General features: G+C 42.0%; 1 protein-coding gene across 4 annotated transcripts in view; it reads right to left on the reverse strand.

Annotated features, from left to right (window-relative positions):
* Positions 1-2899: 2899 nt before the first annotated feature.
* SLC30A9 (solute carrier family 30 member 9) overlaps positions 2900-27906 on the reverse strand; it is a 137327-nt gene continuing 112320 nt past the window's right edge. For all 4 annotated transcript variants that reach the window (XM_073608511.1, XM_073608513.1, XM_073608510.1 and 1 more), the window contains exons 16-18: positions 21813-21942; positions 18038-18151; positions 2900-6275 (exon numbers count right to left, since the gene is read on the reverse strand). In XM_073608511.1, the coding sequence (XP_073464612.1) occupies positions 6231-6275; positions 18038-18151; positions 21813-21942 (289 nt within the window). In that variant the 3' untranslated portion in view covers positions 2900-6230. The remainder of the gene's footprint in view (positions 6276-18037; positions 18152-21812; positions 21943-27906) is intronic.

Below are 27906 nucleotides of genomic sequence, written 5' to 3' on the forward strand. Positions count from 1 at the left end.
CTCTATTTCTTCATTTTGAACCACTGGTGGATTTGCTAGTGTGCTTCAAATTATTATGGTCTTGAAAGACTCACTTGATAACTACGTTGGCCAGGCCCTGAGGCAGCAAAGCATCCCCAGACCATAATATTTCCACTACCATGTTTCACAATTGTTATGCATTTTCCTGAAATTTTGTCTTCGGTTTGTAGCAAACATGTCTACTGTTTCTGTGACCAAACAACTCTATCTTTAATCAGCATATTGTTTCCTGAAGGGTTGTTTTTGCCTTTTTGTTTAATAGCAAAATTGTAATATTGCTCTAATGTTCTTTTTTTTTTTTACAGCAAAAGGGATTTTCTCAACACATCTCTCATGCAGGTTGAATTGGTGCAATCTCCTTCTAATTGTAGATGTATGCACTTTGGCTCCAACCATTGCAAGAGTCACCTGAACACCCTGCAATGAAATTTTGGAATTCTTAGAAGCTTCTTCTAGCATCAGATGGTCAGCTCTTGAATTTGCTGGACCAGCCATTCCTGGACAACAATGTTTAAAATCTATGGCACTTTTAGATTATTTTCCTCAGAGTGGGATTATTGATTTCAAATCATTTGGCAATCTTTTTAAATTCCTTGCTAGACTCAGGCATCTACAACTTTTTTTTCTCTGAGGGCCTTAAAAAGCTCTATTGATCTTAGCATTAGGACAACAGACGTGTCAAAAGCTAAGGGAAGACCAGATCCTAGATGGCTGAATAAGACAGGTCTCACCTGTATATTTCTTAAGGAGGTTCTATTCATGAACAGCTGAACACCAGATTCTAATTTCATGAAACTGAAGTGGTGGTTAATGTAGAGGTGTACTTTTTCTATATGAAAAATCTGCATTTTTCACGATTTAGATCATAAAAATGAATGTACCTTACCAATGGATCATTATGCATCATTTAAGTATATAACATGAACTATGCAAATCAAAGTCTAATGTACGTCTGTTCAAATATGTTGAAAACAGCAAATCATTTCCATCTATTTTACCATGACTATATATATCTATATGTACACATATCTTACGTGTATACATTTATATCACCCAATTCACGCTACAAGCCTGAAACCAAGGGCACACCAATATGCAATCAACAAGTTGAACATGTCATGGGCTGGTCTGTTCATTCCTGCCTTAGGCTGGCCATAGAGGACTCTTTTTTTTTTGATCAGTGCAAAATAGAAAAAAAAGCTACAGATTTTCCCACCCACACAAGCAAGGGGAATGAAGGAATCCTCCCTACTGTGCCATTGTATTCTGACAGTGTGACTTCAGCTGCAGCCACTAATTGCAAAAATGTTATCATTAGATTGACTTCTGTAAAGCAGGATCCTCCACACATAGATCAAGCCATGTCATTGCTGAACCAGCTGAATTTGGATCCATCTATGGCCAGCTTTAGTATTCCAGCCTTACGGGTGTTGTGAATTCAAAGATGCTCTGTAACACACTGAAGGGTTCCTGCATTCACATGGCTAACTTATCCAGAATTGTGAATAGACAGCATTGCTTTTTTTTTTTTTCTTAATTCCATTATGGAGACACATAGGTTCAAAACAACATGAACAATTATCATGTTATTGTGATCTGGTCATCTACTCCTCACATCAGTTAAATGAACTGATGAAGGCAAACATCACTGCCATGTTGGAATTATTTTAAAATCTATAAATTATTATTTGTTGATGGGCATTTCCTATTGCTCGGTGCCCTGTATTTAAATATAAACTATGCCACCCAGCTAAACTGTCTTAAAGAGTACACAAACCTATTATAAAAAAACATGATTTTACTGGACACACACAGGACTGCAAATCATTCTCTCAATGTTCCAGAACCGCAGGGACAACCATTACAAATACACAAGACTGATTCAGAGGATGTTCTAGTATATAAAAGACATATGGATTTTACATGTAACATTCTGAGGTTGTTACTATATCAATGGATAGCAAAGATGGCAATATACATAAGAAAGGAGAAGCATGTGAAATCTTAAAATATGTCAATTTAAATGTTAAACTCCAGCTTTTGATACACTTTACAAGCTGGCCCAAATCAACCATGTCCCTCACTAACATGTGATGCCCCTAGATGTGCGGTATAAACTGCATGCAGCTGCGGCTACATCCAGCTCTGTGTTCTGGGTTTGAGCCGGGACTTTCTGCCTCATACCTGGAACACAGACGGGTCTACCACAGCGTCGCTCAGCCATTAAGAGAAAGCAATGTATTCTAGCAATGAATATAGAACTTCCTCTGGCTGAGTCAGAGAAGCAGGCTGATGATGTCAACCTTTGACTCAGTCAGAGGAAGTTCTATATTCATTGCTTTGTCTGAATGGCTGAGAGCCGATCAGATAGACTCTACTATGTTCCAGGTATGAGACAGGAAGTCTCGGCTCAAACCCGGAACACAGTGTGGAATGCTGTATGTAGCCTCAGCTACTAACAATGTATACCGCAGATACAGCAGCCTCACATATTAGTGAGGGACAGTTCATTAGGGCCAGCTTGTAAAGTGTATCAAAAGCTGGAATGCAGCTTAAAGGCCTCATGTGCACAGATGCATGGCAGCTCCTGTGTGCAGAGGCACATAATCCCTGCCCTTTCCTGTCACATGCAGACATCAATACAAGTGAATGGCTGTATGCTTAAAATGCGCCACGTTTGTGTTTAGCGCTTCGCCTAAAGCATGCATAGGTACATGCAGATGCTCCTAGAAAGTCCCAGAGATTTTTGTTATCTAAGAACACAGGACCTGCTATGCTACGTTCATGTGCATTAGGCCTTATACCAGCCATTTCATCATACACCCACTTTCCGTACATGCATGTACTCTGTACTAAGGTAAATAATCACATATGCTGATTTTTAACTAGAAGAAATTTACTTTCAATCCTAAGGTAACATTTTTATTACAATTTTGTTTGGACATCTAATAATAAATGTCTGTAAATAAATTAAAAATATACTTTCCTATATGCAAAATTATAAATATACAGAGAGAGCATATTACAGTCTATGTTAAAACTGAAGAAAAGGAAGATGTATAACTGCTTCGAAAACAGTCTAGGCAATACAGGATAATGTTAGAGAGGATAAGATTGCTGAAATCTCAAATATACAATATCAATGGGGGGCCTAAAGCAGAGGGATGCAATCTAACAGAAATGTTTAGTATATCCTAGTGAAATGTAATCCTTACTCTAGTATATGCATCAGGACTGAGATTTCTTAAACTAAAAATCCATCCAGAACAACAGTTCAGTTCCGTGTTGTGGCTACCACAAGAGGAACTCTAATGAGCATTAAAAATTCAGGTTCAAGTTCATACATTCATGTCTAAATACCTGTAGTAGCCTCTATGATCAGCTGCTATTGAAATCCCTTCTTTATTTTCATGCTTTTCTGCTCCTCCCCCGATAGAAGCCCAATTTGTGGCTGTTACTATTGTTGAGCTTAGGCTGCCTAATGCATAACACACCATAAAATGTGCATGCGGCAATCTTAGCAGCACAACGAATAGCAGTGCATATAAATGCATTGCCTCACATTGTGCTGCTCCGTAACTCACATTCGTTGAGAAAGTGCATTGATGTACCATTCAGAATTAATGACACCACTAACCACCAATGCATGGAACGTGAATTATCTTGTGTTGGAAGGAAGCAAGTGTTAGCCTTTCTCATCACTGCAGGGAAAGCTTGTCATTTTCTTCCCTGAGAGATACAAGCTAGCAAGTAATTTGGCCTTTAATTGTCAGACAAGGACAAGCAGGCACTGATATAAAACATGGCAGAGGTGAATGGGTTTTCTTTGCAGATTACTGTATGTCTATCAGTTTGGTAGAATCAGAGATCCTTTGGGGCTGTTATCAATGTTTCGTCCACTTAAACTTTTCATTGACCAATAGTATCTGGCCAAAAAGAGATGTCCCAAAGGGGTAGAAAAAATCCTTTGGGCAGGATCTTGGGTAAGTCACAAGCATGGCACCATTTAGTGGACCAGTAAACACAAAATACGATCATCTTACCCAGGACTAGTGCCAAAGATGTGTGCACTGTTCAGAGCTGTACAGAATTTGAGTGCTATTCAGGTCAACTTATTGGTAAGTAATCAGCCATTTCAGGCGACACGAGGCTGGATGCAGTGTTCCTCCAGAGCAATAATGATCAGAAATATTATAACAAAATCCCTGGAGCCTACATGAACATCCCATTTACCTAATAAGACATCATGGCACAGATAACAGCATGCAAACAGGTGACAAATCAACAATAGTCAGCTGAGGTCCCGGGACATGTCAGTTATCACACTAACAATATGGTCAGCCTTTGGCAGCCTAAACAGCCTACTTCAGGGAGCTAAAGCTAGCCAAAGATGGATTGAAATTTGAACCAACCTGTTGGGGTTTTTCTAACCAATTACTGCCTGCAGTGATCATTGTATTTTGCCAGTGGGAAAGGCTCCCTGGTGACAGAAAACAATAGTGCTGTGGGAGGGATTGCCCCATCAAAACGAACTGTGCTGATGAGGGAATCAAGCAATTTCCTTTCCTTCAAACTGTGGTTGAAGGAAAGAATATGGCATTATGTATGGCCTGCTATAAGGCCTGTTCACATGAGCTTTGGTTTCTGAAGAGTGATTGGTTTCCTCTGCAGCCAAAGAGGACAGTAAAAGTACAGCTCAATCGCAGGCATTTACCCCCCTCTAACCAATAGTGTAAACAAGCACTTAAAAGTTGCACAATACTTGTAAGCCTGACTTTTAAGGTACTTTCACACTGGGGCGGCGAGTCTGTTAGCAGTAAAGCGCCGTTAGTTTTAGCGGTGCTTTACCGTCGTTTTAGCAGCACTTTACGGCTACTAGTGGGACACTTTTAACCCCCGCTAGCGGCCAAAGAAGGGGTTAATAGCGCCTGTGTTACAGTGATTTAGGAGCGCTGTATACAGCGCTCCTACACCTCCCCAAAGATGCTGCTTGCTGGACTTTTTTTCCCATCCCGCAAGTGCACCGCCTCAGTGTGAAAGTACTCAGGCTTTCACACTGGGGAGGCATGAGAGGCAGTTTTCAGGTGCTTTTTTTTTAGCGCTAAAACGGATGAAAACTGCCTCAGTGTGAAAGTAGCCTTACTGGAAGCTTGGGAAATCTTGCCCCTTCTGCTATGGTACTGTGATACATGTCCTATTTCTGGTCAGGAACATGAAATTGACCCAATATCAGTCAAGCTTGTTAAGAACACATTTTTTAGGGGCAAGCATTTTACACAGAATTACAGATCAGTCAAGTGATCTATAGGTCACTGTGGATCAGATGTCTCTGCTAATTTGCCCGATGTGTTGAAGACTGGGCTAATTACCATATACATGTTTGCAGGCTAGATGTTCAACTGCTGATTCTTCCAGAGCATCAGGTCCATTCTGATTTATTACGTCTCTTATAAACCTCACATCAGTTTGCTTATCTCAGTTTAGACAATACTTCTGAAATGTGAATATTTCTTGCCATTTATGAATCTTAACGTTTATTCCACTATGTTTTATGTTTTTGTCTCTCTTGTCATACATACGTATGATCGTTAATAATGTTTTAATAATGGTCACCTGTGTAGTGTACAGCAAAAAAAGAAAAATGCACAATGCATAAAAACATCCATTCATTGGATGAGTCCTGGGAACCAGACAACTGCTTAGTAGCATCAAAAAGACTAACAATTCTTGAAAACAATCACTTCCAGTAAAAAATAAAAGCATCACAATCTTTGTTCTATATACAATGAGCATAAAATAGGAAGGAGGAATGGCAGGAGTGTTAATGGTTGATTCCTTATCTTAGGCTGCCCAGTAAGTAAGAGCTAAAGAAAACCCAGCAACCAAGGTCAATGTCACGCATGTAGATGGAATGAAATAAAACAATGCGATTTACTTCTGTGAGGCAGTTGTACAAATAAATGTAAGTTTTGCTTTTTTTTTTTTTTTTTTCGCCACAAAAAAGTGATTGCAGATAATTTGACAACAACAGACTCTAAGATGCTCTTGTAAACATGACTTCATATGCAGAGCTTTTGCATTGTAGGGCGATTCGCACTCATTTACAATTTAGTCATGGAGCATGCACGCTGGAAAATGAAATGAAGCTTCTTCTACAGTCTCCTCTTTCCTTCCTTCATGAATTTTATGAATAGAAAATTCTTCCGCTTCTATAAAATTTCCAAGTCAACATGCCGAACTTCGGGATTGCATTGCTGAAACAAAGGGGAGAGGTAATTAATGAAACATTAGCATCCTGGATACATTATTCCAAGCTTGGCAATAGAGAAATAGTCTTATCTCTAGGAGATAAGAGTTGAGGGAGAAATGCCCCCTGCCTGCAGGACTGGAGACGTGCTCTGCAGCCACAATCTGCTCAGGGCGTAAGTGACTACTAATGGTCATAATTAATACTAGACATTCTTCTCCTCTTGCTATGAGCTGTTTGTACACCGACACGATGAGGGAACAGAAGGCGGCACAGCTGTTACCAGCAGAGCTCTTCCCTGACCATGCTTCCTCTGTTTAGCTCCTATACATCTCCACCAGAAGGTACTTTTAGATGAAGAACTTAAAGGCTGACCCATTAAAGTTCATCTATAATCAGTGATTACATTTATATTAGCAGCCTTACTGCAATAGATAATAATAGCTAAAGGGCTGAAATAGCTATGCTTGAGAAAACCACACTTGGTAGCAATGATCACATGAGCTCTGTCAATGGGGAGAATTGTTGTTTAAAGGAAGGCTAAGAATCAGAGTATATTTCTTTCAACCCTTTTTTAGAGACCAGGTCACCAATGACTGACCACCAGATGCAGCCCTGGACAGCGTTTCTATAGCCAAAGTCAGTACTTAGATCAATCAATAAGGATCTATTGCAGCAAGACTATTAACATAAAACAGAATATCTGGATATGGGCCTGTTTAAGTACATACTGCAACAGCAGCAGAGCAATATTTTTTTTTTTTTTTACGAATTAAAAATCGACATAAGATTAAAAAGTAATGATATTATGCCAGTAACAAAACTAGCAATAGTGGCATTTATTAATGTACATTCAACAGTCCAAATTATGCTACACGTAGTAATAGAAACGGTTAAAAAAAAAATAATGATGATTCCAATGCTTCTGCACTATGGCAGCCATGGACTACTTGGTATCTTACTAATCATATAACCCAAGACTGAATAATATACTTTGCTATGTCAGATCTTTCTCTCTCCTACCTATGCTTCTTTATGAGGAACAATGAATTGCACTATTCTGACCATTTTGGTTTATATTCCTTTTTTTTTGCTACCCCTGGTTGTTTTATTTTGAACTGAGATTTTGGTATTGTCAAGTGCCTTCATGTCTCTATGCAAGACGCTGATAAGTTGAAACTGTGGGAGTTGTCTACTAAAACTGCATGGTGCATAATCTGGTGCAGCTCTGCATAGAAACCAATCAGATTCCAAGTTTTGAGCTAGGTTCACACCTGTGTGGCCATAAGGGCCGCGGTTTGTGCGGGCACATGAACCCATTCATGCCCCATGACACGCAGGAAAGAAGTCCCTGCACCATTTTTTAAATCGCAGCCCACGTGGGAACCGAGGTTCCCAGCATGGGTGTGATTTCCAGTGCGGGCGGCGTGCCATTAGGACTAAGGGGTCCTGTGTTTCGCTGTGCGGGTGGTTGCAGCTGTGGGAATTTGTGCCGGTCCCGCAGCAGTATCACCCACACAGGTGTGAACTGAGCCCGATTGCCAAAGCTCAATTGAACAAGCTGAAGGTGTTGGTGGTGGGATAGGTGGATTAATGGTTTTGATGACAGGACCTGAAGGGTTAATTCTGTATTTTATAGGTTAACAAAACAGTACACACACATTTAACACCTTTAATTTACCAAAATCCATTCTTTACTTTTAACGTAACAGCTAAAATAAATGATTGCTATTGCAAATGTACTTCTTTTTTAAAAACGCTACAAATGAATAGTCATTGTATTTATAATTTTCCGAAGAAACCAAAATCCATATTTCAAAATAATATAAAGCGTAGCAGTAATGCAGTAATAATCAAACAATTAATCTTTAATAACTGGCATGTCAAAATGTGATACATTAACCTGCAGCGATCCAGATCAGCAAATTAATTTTGAGATTGCTATTAAAAGCATTTCTGAAATGTGTAAGTGCATTACAAGAGCGGAATATAATTGTGTCAGAAGAATCTGGTATTGTGATATTCCCAAAGAACAAAGAATGATCCTGTCCAATACTTACTGCCTGCCTGTAATGATGAAGAGCGCTAGTGTGATCATACCCAGATACATGTTAACCATTTTGTAAATGCAGAATTTTTAGCCTTTTCATGGCTAGACTGACTTCTGTGGCTCATTAGCATGCCAGCAAGCAGCCAATCAGTTATCCACAATCAATGCATGGATACATGTCCAAATGGCGTCATCAGGTTTCCACAACAACTCCAGGGCAGATAATCCACTTCCTTTCAGAAGAATAATAAACAATATGGATCCTGGATCAATCAAGTCGCAGACACATCACTACTACCAGAGATTGTGACTCTGTCCTTTGTTCCAAAGCTTGCCTAAGAAAAAGATTAACGCCCGATTGAAGTCTAATACAAACCTGCCACCCGTCATCTTAGGCCGTCATCTTAGGGTTTAGCAAAATAACAGGTTGTCAATGTCTTCGCTGTCATATTAAGGATGTCACACTTCCATTAACAGAACCTGTCCCCTGCGGCTAAGGATGCCCCTGCTGAATCAGCTCCATAGCCCTACAATCACGATCACTTCTGATTGCCGAGCTACAGAACTGACTCAGCATGGGGTGCATCGGACCGCTGCATCAAGACTGCTGCTTCTACACAGAGCGAATAGCATTCCTTATCTGCAGGCTACTGGGGGAGGGCAGGCTGTGTTGTGAAAAAGTGTAATGTTTTTACACTATGACATTGCAAAACCTGTTATTTTGAGGCACCCTGAAATGTTGGGTGCAACTTTATAAAATGCTAGCTGCCTGGCTGTCAACTGATCCAGTGGCTGCAATACTTTATGGGTTATTGAACCAGAAATGTGTGCGGATCAGGAATTTCACCTTCACTTACAGCTCTTTTTTTACAGTCGCTGTGGAGTGTGGTGCCCTCTGAAGAAAGATCCATATTCAGATTGCTTTTCAGAAGGCATTTGACAGGCAGTGATGAGGGAGTTACAGTGAGGGAAAAAAAGTATTTGATCCCCTGCTGATTTTGTACGTTTGCCCACTGACAAAAAAAAAAAAAAAAATCAGTCTATAATTTTAATGGTAGGTGTTTTTTTTTTTTTTTACCAGTGAGAGACAGAACAACAACAAAAATATCCAGAAAAACGCATTTCAAAAAAGTTATAAATTGATTTGCATTTTAACCACTTAAGGACCGAGCCTCTTTTTGAGATGTGTTGTTTACAAGTTAAAAAAAACAGGGTTTTTTTGCTAGAAAATTACTTGGAACTCCCAAACATTATACATTTTTTTTCTAACATCATAGAGAATAAAATGACGGTCGTTGCAATACTTTGTCACACCGTACTTGCGCAGCGGTCTTACAAGCGCACTTTTTTTTGGAAAAAATACACTTTTTTGAATTAAAAAAATAAGACAACAGTAAAGTTAGCCCAATTTTTTTTATATTGTGAAAGATGTTATGCTGAGTAAATTAATACCCAACATGTCACGCTTCAAAATTGCGCCCGCTCGTGGAATGGCGACAAACTTTTACCCTTAAAAATCTCCATAGGCGACATTTAAACAATTCTACAGGTTGCCTGTTTTAAGTTACAGAGGAGGTCTAGAATTATTGCTCTCGCTCTACCGATCATGGTGATACCTCACATGTGTGGTTTGAACACTGTTTTTATATGCGGGTGCTACTCACTAATGCGTTTGCTTCTGTACGCGAGCTCGGCAGGACAGGGCGCGTTTAAATTTTTTTTTTTCTTATTTTATATTTTATTTTTTATTTTTACACTGTTTTAAAAAAACAAATAAATAAAAAATTGGGGTCAAAAAGACCTCAGATCTCATATTTACACTTAAATGCAATAGAAACTTAAAAAAATTTGTAATTTAAAAAAAACATTTTTTAAAAATGGCTCTTTAAGAGCTATGGACGGAAGTGACGTTCTGTTGTCGCTTCCGCTATGCACTGTTAAGGAGATGGGTAGGGGCCATCTTCCCCTCACTCATCTCAATGCCCAGCAAGGGTGAAGATCCGATCTCCTCCGTCGCTGCAGACGGCTCCGGTAAGCGCGACGGACGGGGACACACACACACACACACACACACACACACACACACACCTCTCCCCAGCCGATAAAAGTGACCTTGCGGCACATCCGCCGCAGAGACCACTCTTATTGGAAACCGGGCCGCCGGTTGAAGAAGAGGATACCGGGGTTATGGCTGCTAGATGCTGCCATAACAACGATATCCCCCTTCAAAGTAAGGACGTACATCGTCGTGCGACGGTCCGGAAGTGGGTAATGAGTGAAATAAGTATTTGATCCCATATCAATCAGCAAGATTTCTGGCTCCCAGGTGTCTTCTATACAGGTAACAAGCTGAGATTAGAAGCACTCTCCTAAAGGGAGTGCTCCTAATCTCAACTTGTTACCTGTATAAAAGACACCTGTCCACAGAAGCAATCAGATTCCAATCTCTCCACCTTGGCCAAGACCAAAGAGCTGTCCAACAATGTCAGGGACAAGATTGTAGGCCTACACAAGACTGGAATGGGCTACAAGACCATTTCCAAGCAGCATGGTGAGAGGGTGAGAACAGCTGGTGTGATTATTCACAAATGGCAGAAACACAAAATAACTACCAATATCCCTCAGTCTGGGGCTCCATGCAAGATCTCACCTCGTGAAGTTTCAATGATCATGAGAACGGTGGGGAATCCTCCCAGAACTACACGGGAGAATCTTGTCGATGATCTCAGGGCAGCTAGGAACATAGTCACCAAGAAAAAAAATTAATAACGCACTACACCTTGAAGGACTGAAATCCTGCAGTGCCCGCAAGATCCCCCTCCTCAAGAAAGCACATGTACAGGCCGTCTGAAGTTTGCTAATGAACATCTGAATGATTCACAGGAGAACTGGGTGAAAGTGTTGTGGTCAGATGAGACCAAAATTGAGCTCTTTGGCATCAACTCAACTTGCTGTGTTTGGAGGAGGAATGCAGCCTATGACCCCAAGAACACCATCCACACCGTCAAATATGGAGGTGGAGACATCATGCTTTTGGGGGGGGGGGGGGGGGGGTTTCTGCTAAGGGGACAGGACAACTTCACCACATCAAAAGGGACGATGAACGGGGCCATATACCATCAAATCTTGGGTGAGAACCTCCTTCCCTCAGCCAGGGCATTGTTTTGGGTCATTGTCATGCTGAAATACCCATCCATGACCCATTTTCACATGGCCATGGCAACAAAAAAGTGGCTCAAGAAGAAGCACATTAGGGTCCTGGAGCGGCCTAGCCAGTCTCCAGACCTCAATCCCATAGCTGGAGGGAGCTGAAGGTTCGAGTTACCCAACGTCCGCCTCGAAACCTTAATGACTTGGAGAGGATCTGCAAAGAGGAGTGGGACAAAATCCCTCCTGAGATGTGTGCAAACCTGGTGGCCAACTGCAAGAAACGTCTTAACTCTGTGATTGCCAACAAGGGTTTTGCCTCCAAGTACTAAGTCATGTTTTGCGAAGGGGTCAAATACTTATTTCACTCATTAAAATGCAAATCAATGTATATCTTTTTCTAAATGCGTTTTTCTGGATATTATTTTGTTGTTCTGCCTCTCATTGTTAAAATAAACCTACCATTAAAATTATATACTGATCATTTCTTTGTCAGTGGGCAAACTTACAAAATCAGCAGGGGACCAAATGCTTTTTTCTCCCTCACTGTATATCGCCCCCTCACTGCCTGGTTTAACCCTATAATGATACACCATTGCGCTGCAATCACGTGCATTGCATGCCATTACAGTGCAGCCCCTTTGAGGGAGGAAGGGAGGGGGGGAAAGGAAGCAAAACCTTGGCTCAGCCATTCTTTTTTTTTTTTTAACTGCTGCCTACCCCAAACAGTCCCCCACATGTGGGCACATCCTGTCAGGTAAGCAGCTAAGGGGTAATAGTCTTTGTCCAATAGTCCCAGTTGTGAAACTCTTACGCAGAGGTTGCTCCTGATCTATAAAAAGGATAAATAGCACTGATTAAAGATAAAATTCCAGCCCCAGCCTAACAGTCTTAAAAGTTTCCCCTCCTAACACCCATGCTGACTAACCTGTGTAATACATTTTTTTGTATATTTACCTATTCTCAGCCCGCTCTGGTCAAACAATCCCCTGTGTCAGTCAGTGGTGGCTGCAGGGGAGAGGAGAAAGTGCTTGACAATGACTGGGAATGGTGACATCACCCATAGGCTCCCATGGCCAATCCGTTGTTGCCGCTTCCTCCTCTTCCCTGCAGCCACTGCTGGCTGACACAGGGAAGCTGGATTACATGACCAGACCAGAGCAAGCTGATAAAAGGTAAGTATATACATTTTTTTTTTTTTTTACACAGGTTAGCCAGCATAGATGTTAGGAGGAGAGGAGAGGGGACCTTTTTTTAAACTAGTTAGTATTTTTGCACTTCCCATCCTTAGTAGAGTTCTCTCAGTTACCATGGAGGAAGTTAATAAAAGGCTTCCCAAACACAATCAAGTCAACAAAATAACAAAAGGTATTAGAAGGCTGAGAGTATATTTGGCTTGAACATTTAAGTCATGACAGGTTACCGCTAAAAACACCCAATAACACAGGTGCAGTTTGGTCTATTACAACAATATAAAAAAATTTAAATAAATAGGACAACCTTTTTGAAATGACGGCTTCTAAAACTAGGGGGGGGGGTTGTGGATAGTGCATGGAAAGGAGTGATTAAAATAGGGTGGAAGGAGAAGTTTTCCTTCAGCTGCCTGTTCCCCAATAAAGAACTTGTCATGCTAGACTTGCACCTCCCAAGCCAAAGAAAACTACAAATGTCTGAACATGGGCAGGCTAACCACTCTAGACACAGTTGTAGCAGACACATTAGGCTTTGCACGGTCTAATGCTCATTCAGATGGAGCAGAGCTGCATCTCGATTACACCAGTTAAATAAATCATTATGGAAAATGTGAAAAACTAATGACAAAAATAAACAGAAGTGTTGGTGCAGCTATCTAAGCACTTGTGCTGCTCAAAGAGAAGACATTAAATCATTGATGAGATCTTGTTACGATTTAAAACTCTGTATATAAAAGATACTTTAGATTTGAAAAGTGATTTGTTAACAATTTTACACTACAACCTTTGGATGTCAAGTCCTTTTGCATGGCAAAACATACAGTACCAAAACTGTTGCCGTTATCCGAAATTAGTGCCAATTACACAAATGTAAATGTATGTTTTCAAAAACGATATTTATAACATGCATAGCACCACAGCTTTAACGTGAAACTGTCATATGCACCAAAGTGTATAAGCCAACAATACTAATAACCTTCAAGCAGTATATTTCTATTCGTGTTCAAACTGGTATCTTTGCACCTGGGGTTTATTACAAATAAAAGTACTTCATGCCTCTCCGGCTTCCTGCTCTCATTATAAGAGGTTTTTATTTAAAAAAAAAAAAAGCCCTTCGTGGTTTTTTAACGTAACTGAGTCCGCTGTTACATGAGCCACACCAGCACCTCCTCTGGGAGTGGAGATGGTGGATCCAGTGCTGCAGTCTGGGCCCCACCACCAGCAGGTCCCCCCCATTGTGACATCATTACACCCCTGCAGTCTTCTGGATGCTTGAGAGAACCATGCCATTGGAGAACCATGCCACTGGAGAACCAATGGAAAGTGTTCAGGTCACCCAGACAATGATGTGGGCATGCAGAACGAAGAAACCCTTCCACTCTGCAGTCCAGAAGATGAAAGACTAGGGATCTGGTGTGTCACATAACCACACATTTAAGCAAAAAAAAATGGTTTGTTTGTGGAGGTTGAAAGATAGCATTAATATTGAAGTGCAATTTCAGCGTAACCCTAACAACTCCTAAAAAATTTCCCTTTCCCCTCTTAACACCTCTGTATAAAGATACTTGCCTATTAATCAGCCAGCTCTGGTCCAGTCATATGATCTCCCATGTCAGCCAGTGGCAGCTACTATGGAGAGGAGAGAGCGCTCAGCAATGGCTAGTAAAGCCTTGAGTGGTGAGGTCACTCATAGGCTTACTATGGCCCATCCATTGTCTGCTTTCCCTCCCCTCGCCTGCCACGCTGGTTGACACAGGGGATTAGGATCATGTGAACAAACTGGAGCGGTCTGAAAGTAAGTAAATATGTACATCTTTCTTACATTAATTAGTAAGAATTGGTGTCAGGAGGGGGAAGGGGACAAGAGTAGTTAGGGTTAAGCTGGAATTCTACTTTAGATCCCTGGTCCCATCACATATAATTGTACAAATAATTGTAGAGGTTCTACTTTTTCATGGCTGCGTGACAAGGGGGAGCCTCATCAACAGGAGGGGGAGGAACTTCACTGGAAGCTTGGGAGAAGTTGAGCCTAATAGGCAGCCTGGACTAGATGTGTGCATTGTTGCAGGATTTAGGCTCGACCTTCAGTGTTGTATGCAAGTGGAAGTATATACCTCTAGTTTAATGAGGATGTATCTGTATTGCACACAAGGGGCTCTGGATGTAGAGTTAGTTACAGGAACATAAGGCTGGGTGTACACAGATGGATCTGTGTAAAATCCTTTTCTTGGAGTACATCACAGGACACAGAGCAGCCATAATAACTAACTGGGTTATACGCCACCTATTGGTGAATGGACACTGGTAAAATCAATCAAACAAGAAGTCCTCCCCTATATAACCCCAACTACACAGGAAGTACCTCAGTTTTGTAGCAAGCAATAAACTTCCCAGACAAGAGGGGAGGGATCTCTGTGTCCCGGATTCTTCGCAAAAGATGTGAGAGAAGTCGAAACAGAGGAAAAGCATCAAATAAGGGAGAACTGGTTGCTAAGGTGTTACCAGTGCATCTGCCCCTATTGCTGGTGGGAATTTCGTCCTAGACACAACCTGATCCCACTTGTTATGGAACTTGGAATCTAGTAGATCCACCTGTAGAGTTCCTCCCTGCCAATATACTATATACCTGGAGTATGCACTAGTGATAGAGACAGCACTTGTACTGTCTGACAGAAAGTTTTTTACCTTCCTGAGCCGTATGACTCCTGGTGGTTGATATACATGCCTGCAGAAGCATTACCGGATTACAACTGGTTTGTCACAACATCCAGTGCAAAGCCGACTTGCCAACAATCCAAGATATCAATGGGCAGTACTTTCTCCTATGGAGACCAAGTCCACTGAACTATAGCCACCTTCAAACCAACTGGAGAAGCTGGCATCAGTGGTTATCTTGCTCATCTCTAATCCAGGCCGTGAACCACCAACCAGCAATCTTAGCTCTGTAATACCCCAGGAATAGAGCCCTCTGGCAATCCAATGCCTGGAACTTCATGTTCCAGACAGAGAGAATGATCTTCTACCAAAGACCTGGAGTAAGACTATAAGTAGGGAATGTGCCCTGACCTAGATACAACTTGCTCCTGAGGAAATGTACCAAAGGAAAATCTGGAACAGACATGCTTCCTGAACAAATATTATTGAGGTAAACTGAGATTGGTACATCTGCATTTTCAGCAAGTCCTGTACTGGGCTTGGAGCTTTGTGAACCCTCGGAGCTGTGGCCAGCCAGAAGAGCAGAGTCACAAAAATAAAAAAAAGACAACTTTGCGCTGCAATTTGCACAAACCCTTGATAAACCTGGAAAAAAAACGGCACATGAAAATATGCGTCATTGATGACTATAGAACCCAAAACCTATCTTGCAGGAGGTCAACACTAAATGGACAGAACCTAAAACAGAAGGATGTCCAGCGGCTTAAAATCTAAGCTAGACCTTATGTCCCCATTTGGTTTTGGGACAGCCAACGGTTGAGATTTTATTTATTTTTTAAATAATGAGCCCATACCTTCTGCTCCAAGAGTCAAATGCAAGGCAAAAGATTGGTGGGTCTGTTGCAGACCCCGAAGGCCAAAAGAGGCACACCTACCTACCAAGCTTTTGCTGGCTAAAGATGGAGCAAAACCACCTCAGAGACTGCCCCAAGATCTTCTGGCCTGAGATACTCTCAAAACACAGCAGCCTCAGATGCCTCCCTCACACAGGTGGGGGAAAGCTTACAGCATCTGGTATTCTCGGGCAGTCTCACATCCATATACTAACCAGGCTTGATCCTGCTTAGGCTTCGGTCAACAGAGATCAGGCATGATCAAGGTGATGGGGCTGCAGTCCATCTGATGAAAAATGAATGCGTCAGGAAAATGCTGCAATGCCAAACACCACAGTGGCTCAGATGCATATGACACCACTGTCCATTGTAGGGGGATGTAGACGCTGCCAGATCACTGAACCTGCGAGCGGTGCAGTGTCATAAGGCTGCATTACAGGCAAAACCTCAAAGAATCTTCTCGCTTTCCAATGAGGCTCGGGTACCATCCATTTTGGCTGATAGCTTTTTCGAACGGATCCGATTGAAGTCCATGATTCCTAACTGTCCAGACCTCCAAATATGCTCCAAGGAGCACATATCACATCAGTGACCATCCACCTAACAGACACTGGCGAAAAAACTGAGGTACTTTCTGTGTAGGAGGGGTTATATAGGGGAGGACTTCTTGTTTGATTGATTTACCAGTGTCCATTCACCAATAGGTGGCGTATAACCCAGTTAGTTATTATGGCTGCTCTGTGTCCCGTGATGTACGATGAAGAAAACACCTTTGTAAGCATTTCACATTGGAGGCATTGTGTGCCAAGCTCCTGTTAGTATACACAAAACTCCAAAGATTTAATATCCAACGCATGTAACTGGCTAACAAGACTGGGGCTGAAAACGTGTTTGTAGGAGAAAGACCTGCAGTATTCAGCAAGGAAGAACTAATATGGAATGTAATTACAATTGCAAAAATCCATGCATTGTAGATCACTGATATAAGGAGATTTTTAAGGATGGAGTTACACTTTAATGAAGTACAGTGTACTGCTTAAACCCCAAAAGCTTGTCCTAAAAAGTCAGTACAAAAAAAAAAACCACATCATGGACCATACACCATTGTTTTGTTTTCTATTTTTCTAGGGGAAGTAATTGTTGTTTCAGTCATTTTGATAAGAGGTTGGGCTGTTATTGCACTTCACTGATCTATGCAGCGTCTTATTAAATAGCAGAGTAATCTGTTTCTATAGATGTATTCAGCACATTATATTTGTAATCACTGTGTAGTTATTAAAGCGAGGGAAAGTCATTTTAGAGCTACATTTGCCATACTAGGAAAGAAGACCAAAAATTCAATTACAGAGAGAACTTCCTAAATGTAGGAGGATTCTTAAAGAATACTGTGTGAGCACAGCATGGCAAAACACATGCACACAAAACTGAAAATAAACTCTCCAGGGAGCTGACAAGTTGAATAGTGAGGAAATTAGCAACTATAAATTAGCAGGAGCAAAGTCTGTTGCAGAAACATGGAATTGGATGTCGAAAAAAAAGAAGCGGTTCATTTAATCTTGAGTTGCATAACTGGGGACTTTGGGGTCTGGTAAAAACAGACATATATAAAAGTGAAATTGAATATAATCAACAATGCTTGAAATAGACGCAAGAAAAGGAAAGTACAGTATGTGTGCTGTCCGAAGCAGCCAATCACATTTCAGCCAAATGAGCATAGAAAAGGCAGCTAAAATCGTATTGGTTAATATGGACAGGACACTTTCGCCCTAAAGACATATACCCTTGGCCTCCATTGTAATGCTGGACCTAATCTATGACTTTATGCTCTTACCTTTAAATCCTTTTCAAGTCTGTCTACTTCAGCCCCCAGCATGTCAATAATGTTCTCCCCGTGTTTAAGCATAAAAGCCTCTAAATCTTCTGGGGTCTTCACCTGATGAATTTCCTGGAAAATAAGCGAGATAATGGCTTACACACATGAAACTGAAACTAGTTTGTCAAAAACCAGACTTACAGATTGAGTTTGCTCAATAAGGTTAAATGGAACTTTACCCATAACAACGTGATTAAAAAAATAACGCTCTTTAGCAGGGAACATACATTCCACATTAATAAATATGCTATCAAAATGAGTGTGTGCTGTAAATTGCCTCCAGCATTGCTCCGGTTTCTTATTTCTGGGAGGTGGCCATTTTGCTGAAGCCCAGTTCCCCTGAATAGCAGTAAATCATAAAGCAGAACTAAACTCATCAATTTAACGATTTCAAAAAAATATTGTTAACTGTCACATTTGCTTGTGTCCTCAACCAAACTGTCAAACCATCAAATGGCTGGTTTTAGAACTGATCACATGTGCAGCACCACAGCAGCTGCAGATTAAACAGAAGCAGCTTCCTTGGCTGTAAAGGATAGGAGGGTTTAATGCCACTGTAAAGCAGAGTTCCACCCAAAAGGGAAAGCTCTGCTTTTCTGCCTCCACCCCCCTCCGGTGCCACATTTGGCACCTTTCCGGGGGGGAGCGGGTACCAGTTTTTGACAGGTACCCGTCCCCAGTTCCAAGAGATTTTGCTGCAGCAGGATCACTCGGAAATTTGGCACTCTTATCAGTCTCCCGCCACCGAGCCATTCACAAAGCTCAGCGTGCTTCGCACATGTGCAATAGGGAACGGCGGTGAAGCTGAAAGGCTTCACTGCCGGTTTCCCTTATCACGAATGGCGGCGGCAGCACCCGAGAGACAACAGAAACATCAGCTGGGTAAGTGTCCTAATATTAAAAGTCAGCAGCTACAGTGGGTGTAGCTGCTGACTTAATTTTTTGCTGGGGGGGGGGGTGGGGGGGTGGAACTCCGCTTTAAGGCCATCAGCAGACTGGCCTCTACAAACCTGGCAATGCCTAAAAATGCCAAAAAATGGAGAGCAACTGAGCATGTGCAGAGCAGGGTGAAACAGTGTATTTACTGGATTTTAAACAGTAATAGGCACTTATTTTTAAATAAAAAAATAGCTATACCTGCAAAAGGGGCCAGCCTGAAGTTATCTAGCAGGACTTAATTTTCTGACTAAAGTTCCACTTTAATGATCGTTTCATGAAGGCTTTGTCTGTGCCCATCATCACCATTACCTACAATACATCAGGTGAAAATTGGCCAATAACCAGTAACTTCTTTAATATGCTCACATGTATAATAGCTACAGGCATAAGGACTCTGTAAGCAGCAGAAATCTTCATTGTTTCTAGAAACATTACACTAATGTGCACTGCTTTTATTTGGTACACCATTTTAATAAAAACCCTGCTATGTTTTTATTTTTTGTTTTTTTGTTTTTAATATAAGCTACCAAATCCACAAAGATGTAAGATACACATATTTAATTATTTTAATACTATAATTGTATCTGACAATTACAGTGTTAAACAGGGGCACACTGCCATCTGCAGGCTGAATTTCTAGGATTAAAGCCTCCAGATTTCATGTAATCACTATATCCTTGTTGACCTATTAATCAAATTAATAAGAAGCAAAGTAATTGGCCTTATTAATTGGGACTGGAGCTCAGTGCCAGCTTTGTCTGACTAGTAGCATTAGTGCACTGGGTTGGCTTCTAGGTTTCAAGTGGAAGATTAATGTACCCTCTGCAAGGTAACAAATATACAGAGTGTAGGAAGGGGTTAACCTCCATATACCAAAAAGGGTTCTTTACTGTGAGAGCTGTAAAAAAAAAAAAAGGTAGGAAAAGTCATCTAAAGGATCTGGTTTTAATAGTTTAATTTGCTTTAAAAGAATTTAAAACAAAAGGCAAGTGTTCCCTTCAAATGGATCAGTTGGAGTTAAAGGTTCTAAAGCAGGGGGTTGGCAACCCGCGTCCCGCCGCTAAATCTCTGGCCCGTCAGTGCCCGTGATTAATTCACGGGCACCCGACCCACAGACAAGTGATTGGTCTGTAATATGATAAAACTGCAGCTATATACCTCATTAAGAGCGCCACTCAGATTACCCGCCCCCTCTCTCCTCCCCGCCTGACGTCATTCTCAGCCCTGCCCGTTGAATTGTCAGACGAGGAGTAGAGAGGTGGCGAGTAATCTGAGTGCCAAGCGGTGCTCTTAATGAGATATATAGCTGCAGTTTTATCATATAACAGACACTTTTGCAGATAGGCAATATTCAGGGCCATCTTTAATATTGTCTGGACCCAGGCCACAGCCACTTCTGTACCCCCCAGTCCACAGCCACCTCTGTACCCCCCCCCCCAGTCCACAGCCACCTCTGTACCCCCCCCCCCAGTCCACAGCCACCTCTGTACCCCCCCCCAGTCCACAGCCACCTCTGTACCCCCCCCCCCCAGTCCACAGCCACCTCTGTACCCCCCCCAGTCCACAGCCACCTCTGTACCCCCCCCCCAGTCCACAGCCACCTCTGTACCCCCCCCCCAGTCCACAGCCACCTCTGTACCCCCCCCCCAGTCCACAGCCACCTCTGTACCCCCCCAGTCCACAGCCACCTCTGTACCCCCCCCCCAGTCCACAGCCACCTCTGTACCCCCCCCAGTCCACAGCCACCTCTGTACCCCCCCCCAGTCCACAGCCACCTCTGTACCCCCCCAGTCCACAGCCACCTCTGTACCCCCCCCCCAGTCCACAGCCACCTCTGTACCCCCCCCCCCAGTCCACAGCCACCTCTGTACCCCCCCCAGTCCACAGCCACCTCTGTACCCCCCCCCCCCAGTCCACAGCCACCTCTGTACCCCCCCCCAGTCCACAGCCACCTCTGTACCCCCCCCCAGTCCACAGCCACCTCTGTACCCCCCCAGTCCACAGCCACATCTGTACCCCCCCAGTCCACAGCCACCTCTGTACCCCCCCAGTCCACAGCCACCTCTGTACCCCCCCCCAGTCCACAGCCACCTCTGTACCCCCCCTGTCCACAGCCACCTCTGTACCCCCCCTGTCCACAGCCACCTCTGTACCCCCCCTGTCCACAGCCACCTCTGTACCCCCCAGTCCACAGCCACCTCTGTACCTCCCAGTCCACAGCCACCTCTGTACCCCCCCCATCCACAGCCACCTCTGTACCCCCCCCGTCCACAGTTAACTCTGTACCCCCCTATCCACAGCCACCACTGTTCCATCCACCCCGTCCACAGCCACCTCTGAATCTCCCACCCCCTCCTGTCCACAGCCACCTCTGAATCCCCCACCCCCTCCTGTCCACAGCCACCTCTGTATCCCCCACCCCCTCCTGTCCACAGCCACCTCTGTATCCCCCCCCCCCTGTACCCCCCCAACTTAATTTATTAGCAGTGAATGTGGCCCTCCATGCATTCACATACATTGAATCTGGATTTTAAGTGGAAAAAGGTTGCTGACCCCTGTTCTAAAGGATGCAAGTTTTGTTTGTGTTTTTTTAGATCTGAACACAACCCAAGTTCAATGGCTACAAATCAGTGTATAAACCACTGGGAATACATGATGGAAAAATCCTTGACTGGACTGCTGGCCACTAACTGAAAACTCCACACACACTGCCTGTCCTATGGGCTTGTCTCGACTTCCTCAAGACATTGATTTAAATGATAGGTTTAAGGAATTAAATTCTATTAAAACTTACCTGAAGCATTTGGTCAATATCTTGCTTTTCCAAATATAATCTGGTTACAACCCGTCCATCGAAATCCACTTCTGCTTTAAACCGTACTTTATTCATTCCCATATCTGTAGCTTTTACATCATGAATAGCCCTGAAAACACATTTTAGGGATCAAACAAGTTACAAAGCTTTCTAAAATGTATGCTAAAAGTTCTCAGCTAAACCAGTTGCGGGAGGACATCTCCCCACTTGAACACCTTGCTCTACTCCTGCTCTGGACATAACAGAGACAGAACTGTACTTGACGATTCCATAGGAACCGATGGAGAATTCACTAACTCAGTGGCTATCCAACTTTTACTTCTACAGAGGAGACCTGCGCCTCACCTGTTTTAAAACAGAAAAAAACGAAAAATATATATTAAAAAGAAAAAAGCAAATCTGGCACAGCAAGTGGCCCAGTTCTCCAAAGCACCACTGTAGCAGGTGGTCAGAGATTCATGTGCAAGCATGCTTATTTATTATCAGGAGTGCTGAGCAGCAACCATTGTAAGGCTTTGTGCAGACGCTCATGTGACGAAAATTAAATCTCTCCACTGCAATTCCTAACAAAAATAAGAGATGAGCAGACAAAATAATTAATCCAAAATTCCACTCGCCTGCTCGCATTTTGCGAGTGGAATTTAGTGAGGAGCAGGGGTGGACCAGGCTGACCCATTTCCTGGCTGAAACGATCAGCCAGGAAACCGTCAGCCAGAGGAAACAGAGCGGCACTTATACACCCTTCCTGCCCAGACCAATTTTTCAGCTTTTAGCGCTCTCACACTTTGAATGCCAATTACTCAGTCATGCAACACTGTACCCAAACAAAATTTTTATCATTTTTTTCACACAAATAGAGCTTTCTTTTGGTGGTATTTAATCACCACTGGTTTTTTTTTTTGTGACCAAAGTGAAAAAAAAAAAAAAAAAAGTGAAAATTTTGAAAAAAAAAAAAAAAAAAATTTAGTTTCTATGATAAAATTTTGTAAATAAGCAATTTTTGTTCATAAATTTGGGCCAAAAATGTATACTGCTACATATAAAAATAACCCAAATAAGTGTATATTATTTGGTCTGTGTGAAAATTATAGCGTCTACAAGCTATGGTGCAAATCATTGAAAATTGATCACACCTGATGCACTGATGGCCTATCTAATTTCTTGAGGCCCTGAAAAGTCAGGAAAGTACAAACACCCCCCAAAAGACCCCTTTTTGAAAAGTAGGCAGTCCAAGGTATTTAGTAAGAGGCATAGTAAGTTTTTTGAAGTTGTAATTTTTTCCAATTCTTGGGAAAATGAAGAAATTTTTTTAAATTTTTTTTTCTAACACTAAATTGTCATAACAAGTTATTTCTCAAACACAGCATAAGCATACTTCCAATTACACCCAAAATTAATTCTGCTACTCGTCCTGAGTATGGCTATACCACACGTGAGACTTTTTTTACAGCCTGACCACACAGAGGTCCAACATGCAGGGAGCACAATCAGGCGTTCTAGGAGCATAAATTACACATAAAATTTCCTAACAACCTTTTACACTTTTGAAGGCCCTGGAGCACCAGGACAATGGAATTACCCACAAAATAACCCCATTTTGGAAAGCTAACACACCCCAAAGTATTTTGTTTGAGGCATAATGAGTTCATTATTTTCCACAAGTCTTCGGAAAATGTGGAAAGAAAATAAAAGCTTTTTTTTTTTTTTTTTTTTTAATGATTTTATTTTATATCAAAGACAAAAAAACATAACAAGACATGTCCCATAGTCTGTAAAAAAAAAAAAAAGAAAATGGTAACATTGACCTCGCAGGGTCTCTTATACAGAACTCGTTCGATTAGACTAGTTGAACAGAAATATAATCATAAGATCAAAAGCATCTGACCTCACATAAAGTAGCCCAATGGAGCATACCGGATGGGGAACATTCGAGGGTTTAAAGGTAGCAGAGACTATAATAGCTGTGTGATCTTATTTAGAATGTATCAGCCTGCCATGTCTTGTGTAGCACATACATGGGTCGTAAGCTGAGAAGGTAGATTCTCTGTCAAAATATCCAAGTAAACGTTCTCCCAGCCCACGATCAGGGCGGAGGGGGGGCTCCACGACCTCCTTTTTACACATTTATTTGATATTTCTAACACATAGCATGTACATACCAAGAATTACACCCCAAAATACATTCTGCTACTCCTGAGTATGGCGATACCACATGTGAGGCTTTTACACAGCCTGGCCGCATAGAAAGGTCAAAGACTGAAGTAGTACCTTCAGGCATTCTAGGAGCATAAATTACACATATAATTTAATTCCTTCTCTTCACAATTTTGAAGGTTCTGGAGCACCAGGACAGTGAAATTACCCACAAAATGACCCCATTTTGGAAAGAAAACACCCCAAGGTATATTCTATGAGGTATGGGCTGGAGACAGGTACTCGGGTACTCTGAAGGGCTGGAGATAGGTACTCTTTATTACTGGGGGGCAATCAGTGTGTGTTGGTGTGCACTAAAGCGGTAGCAGCTAGTTACCGCAGTTTGTTTACATTCTGTGACCGGCTGTGATTGGAGCCAATTACATTGGCTCTTTACCGCGATCGGGGATGGGCTGTGTAAGGGTGACAAGCCTCGTCCCCGAACACCGCTCTGCACGCCCCTAGGGGCGCGCATGAGGATAGTGCATGTAACCGGTTGTGATTGAACACAACCAGTCACGTGGTAAAGAGACAATTTTTATTGGCTCTTTACTGCGATTGGGGATGGGCTGTGTCCGAGGGACATGCCTCATCTCCAATAGCCACACTGTGGGCCTCCAGGGGCCTGCAGTAGTGGTGAGAAGCAGAGGACGTCATTTGATGCCCGCCTAAAATGGCAGAGTGTTCCTGCGGACCTCATACAACAATGAAGTGGTTAAAATAGAATGAGCAGTTCTGATCCTAGCACAATAGAAAAACCCCTTCCAATATTAAACACTGTGTGAGGTGACAGTATGCAAAGTTTTACATTGCAGATGCTAATGATATCTTGGGATATAATACAAATAATGACGCAGTGCAACTAAAACAGTGTCCAAAATAAGGAAACAAAAAAGTCCATAAATATGTATATATGGCCAACCACCAGTAAATTCCAAATATCGAAATCTTCACTTCAACGGATCACCCACGTGTCACATGCATAACACCCAGTAAACAATATGCACTCACCTCCTGGATTGGACCTTAATTAACTACATCACCCCGCCATATAGCATTAGGACGTGCGCAAAGTGGTTGTGTTATCCTGACCAGACGTCATATGACATGATCAGGATACCAAGGCGGCACACAGTGTGGCGGTCGGTGGTGCTATGTGTCAGTCTGACACATCGCAACACTGATCTCGGTAAAGAGCCTCTGACAGACACTCTTTTCCACATGATCAGCTGTGTCCAATCACAGCTGATCATGATGTAAACAGGAAATGCCATGTATCTGCTTTTCCTCACTCGCACATGACAGGTGCGAGTAGAGGAGAGCCGATTGGCGGCTCTCCGGACAGGGGGAGTCTATGCCGATTATCAGCGCAGCCCCCCCCCCCCAGGACCACCAGGAATGCCCACCACTGATGACCACAGGTATGCCACCCATGGCCACCAGGGATGCCAATCAATGCCCACATATGATGCCAATCGGTGCCCATCGGCAATGCCTGCCAGTGCCTCCATATCAGTGATGCCCATCAGTGCCACCCATAAGTACCCATCAGTACCACCCAATCAGTGATAACCCAACAGTGTCACCTCATCAATGCCCGTCATTGCAGCCTTATCAGTGCCTGTCTGTGAAGGAGAAAACTTACCCAATTTACAACATTTTATAACAGAAACGAAGAAAAACTTTTTTCTAAATTTGCGGTCTTTTTGTTTAGCGAAAAATAAAAGCCCCATAGATGATCAAATACCACCAAAAGAAAGCTCTATTTGTGGGAACAAAATAATAAAAATTGTTTGGGTACAGCATTGCATGAGTGCGCAATTGTCATTAAAAAGCGGCAGCACTGAAAGCTGAAAATTGGCTTGGGCAGGAAGGGGGGAGGGGGTGCCCGGTATCGAAGTGGTTAATAATCAAGGTCCAAACGCACTTGTGCCCCTCTATGGCTATACTGTGGCTCCTGGCTCCCAATAACAATCACAGGCATCGACACATGGACTGAAGCTTCTGTTCAACTTTGTCCTCTCCATGCAATATTGTTTACTGGGTGTTATGCATGCGACACGTGGGTGATCTGTTGACGTGAAGATTTCAAATTCACTGGTGGTTGGCTATATATACATATTTATGGACCTTTTATGTTTCACTGTTTGGGACTTATTTAACCACCTGCCTGCTGGGCACGTTTACCCCATTCCTGCGCTGGCTAATTTTCAGCGTTTCAGTGCTGTCACACTTTGAATGATAATTACTCGGTCATACAACACTGTACCCATATTAAATTTTTTAGCATTTTTTTTCCACACAAATAGAGCCTTCTTTTGGTGGCATTTAATCACTACTGGGGTTTTTACTTATAAAGACTGAAAATTTTGAAAAAACAAAACATTTTTCAAAGTTTGTAATAAGATTTTGCAAACGGGTAATTTTTCTTCTACACTAATTTGCACTGATGAGCACCGATGGGCACTGGTGGGACTGCACTGATAATCATTGTCCTAATTATCAGTGCTGATGTCCCCTTTATCACAAGACAGTTATCGGCTTTCTTCTTCTCTCCTCACACTGTCACCGTGATGAAAGAAAAGCCGATAACCGTCTTGTGTTTACATCCTGTGATCATCTGTCATTGGACACAGCTGATCATGTGGTAAAGGGCTGCTATGATTGGCTCTTTAGGCAGGAAGTAGTTAAGACACTGTTTTAGTTGCGCTGCATCATTATTTGTATTATGTCTTAGAGTGGTGGAGTGAAAACGTGTAACGGTGCTGGGCAGCAACTAAGGATTCACAGATTGTGAGCATGTTTAATTGTAGACATGTGCAATTCGTTTCGTTCTGAATGAGCTTTTCAACTAAATTCGTCAAATTAGTTAATATGCGAATTAACGAAAACCTGTTAACCGAATTTTTCCGAAAATTCGGAAACTTGAAAATTCGAAAATAACAAAAATCCGAAAATCTAAAATAATAACTAATAATAACTATTACTAACTATTAAATTACTGTATAGGTATTGGTGTTTACTTTCAAATTTGGCTGTTAGTGAACGTAACGAATACAAATTTATCCGAAGTTACGAATCATCCGAAATACCGAATGCTGAATCTAAACATATGAAATGTAACAAATTAATAATAATAAATAATAATAAAAAGTTTATTATTATTACAATACCTAGAATTTAAAAGGTATTATTAGCTAGTTAGTCATTTCGAATTTTCGTTCTTATTTTTGGATTTCCGAAATTCCCAATTTCTGAATTTTTTTGGGATTTCAAGTTTTCGAATCTACTCGAAATAACAAATTTCGATCGTAACAAATGACCCGGAAAAAAAACCAAAAAAAAAAAACCAATGAAACGAAAACGAACAAATTTCTTGGCGGGACACATGTCTATTTGCTAGGTTTCATATGTTACAGATAGCTGATGGTTCTTTGCACTAACATTGACTGACTGTCAATGGCTGATTGTCTTTCACTTCTCATATCTGGGGATATGACCAGAATAAGGGTTTTGTTTTAAGGAAGGGGGAAAAAAAAAAAGGAAAAAAAAAAAAACACAATACTTGTCAGTTCTGGCAAATCTCATACTGTTCAAAATGTAAAAAAAAAAAAAAAAAAAAAAAAATTTTGCAAACATACAAACCTACCTTTTATGTGTACAGGCGCTTGAAGTCTCTGAATGAATGGGTATAGGCACAATTGTCTACAGTAAGGGGTACAATAGACATAGCTGAATAGGATGTCTGTGTACTTCATACAGACTAAGATTTCTGACATGGAGGGGAAGGGGGAAAGTAATAAATCAAGTTTTGGAAACCATTCTTTCTCCTGTTAAACGGGCAGCAGAGATGTCTACAGTGCCATTCCCCTTCCCATCT

The sequence above is a fragment of the Aquarana catesbeiana genome, linkage group LG01 (genome assembly GCF_042186555.1).
Source record: "Aquarana catesbeiana isolate 2022-GZ linkage group LG01, ASM4218655v1, whole genome shotgun sequence".
NCBI classification, from domain to species: domain Eukaryota; kingdom Metazoa; phylum Chordata; class Amphibia; order Anura; family Ranidae; genus Aquarana; species Aquarana catesbeiana.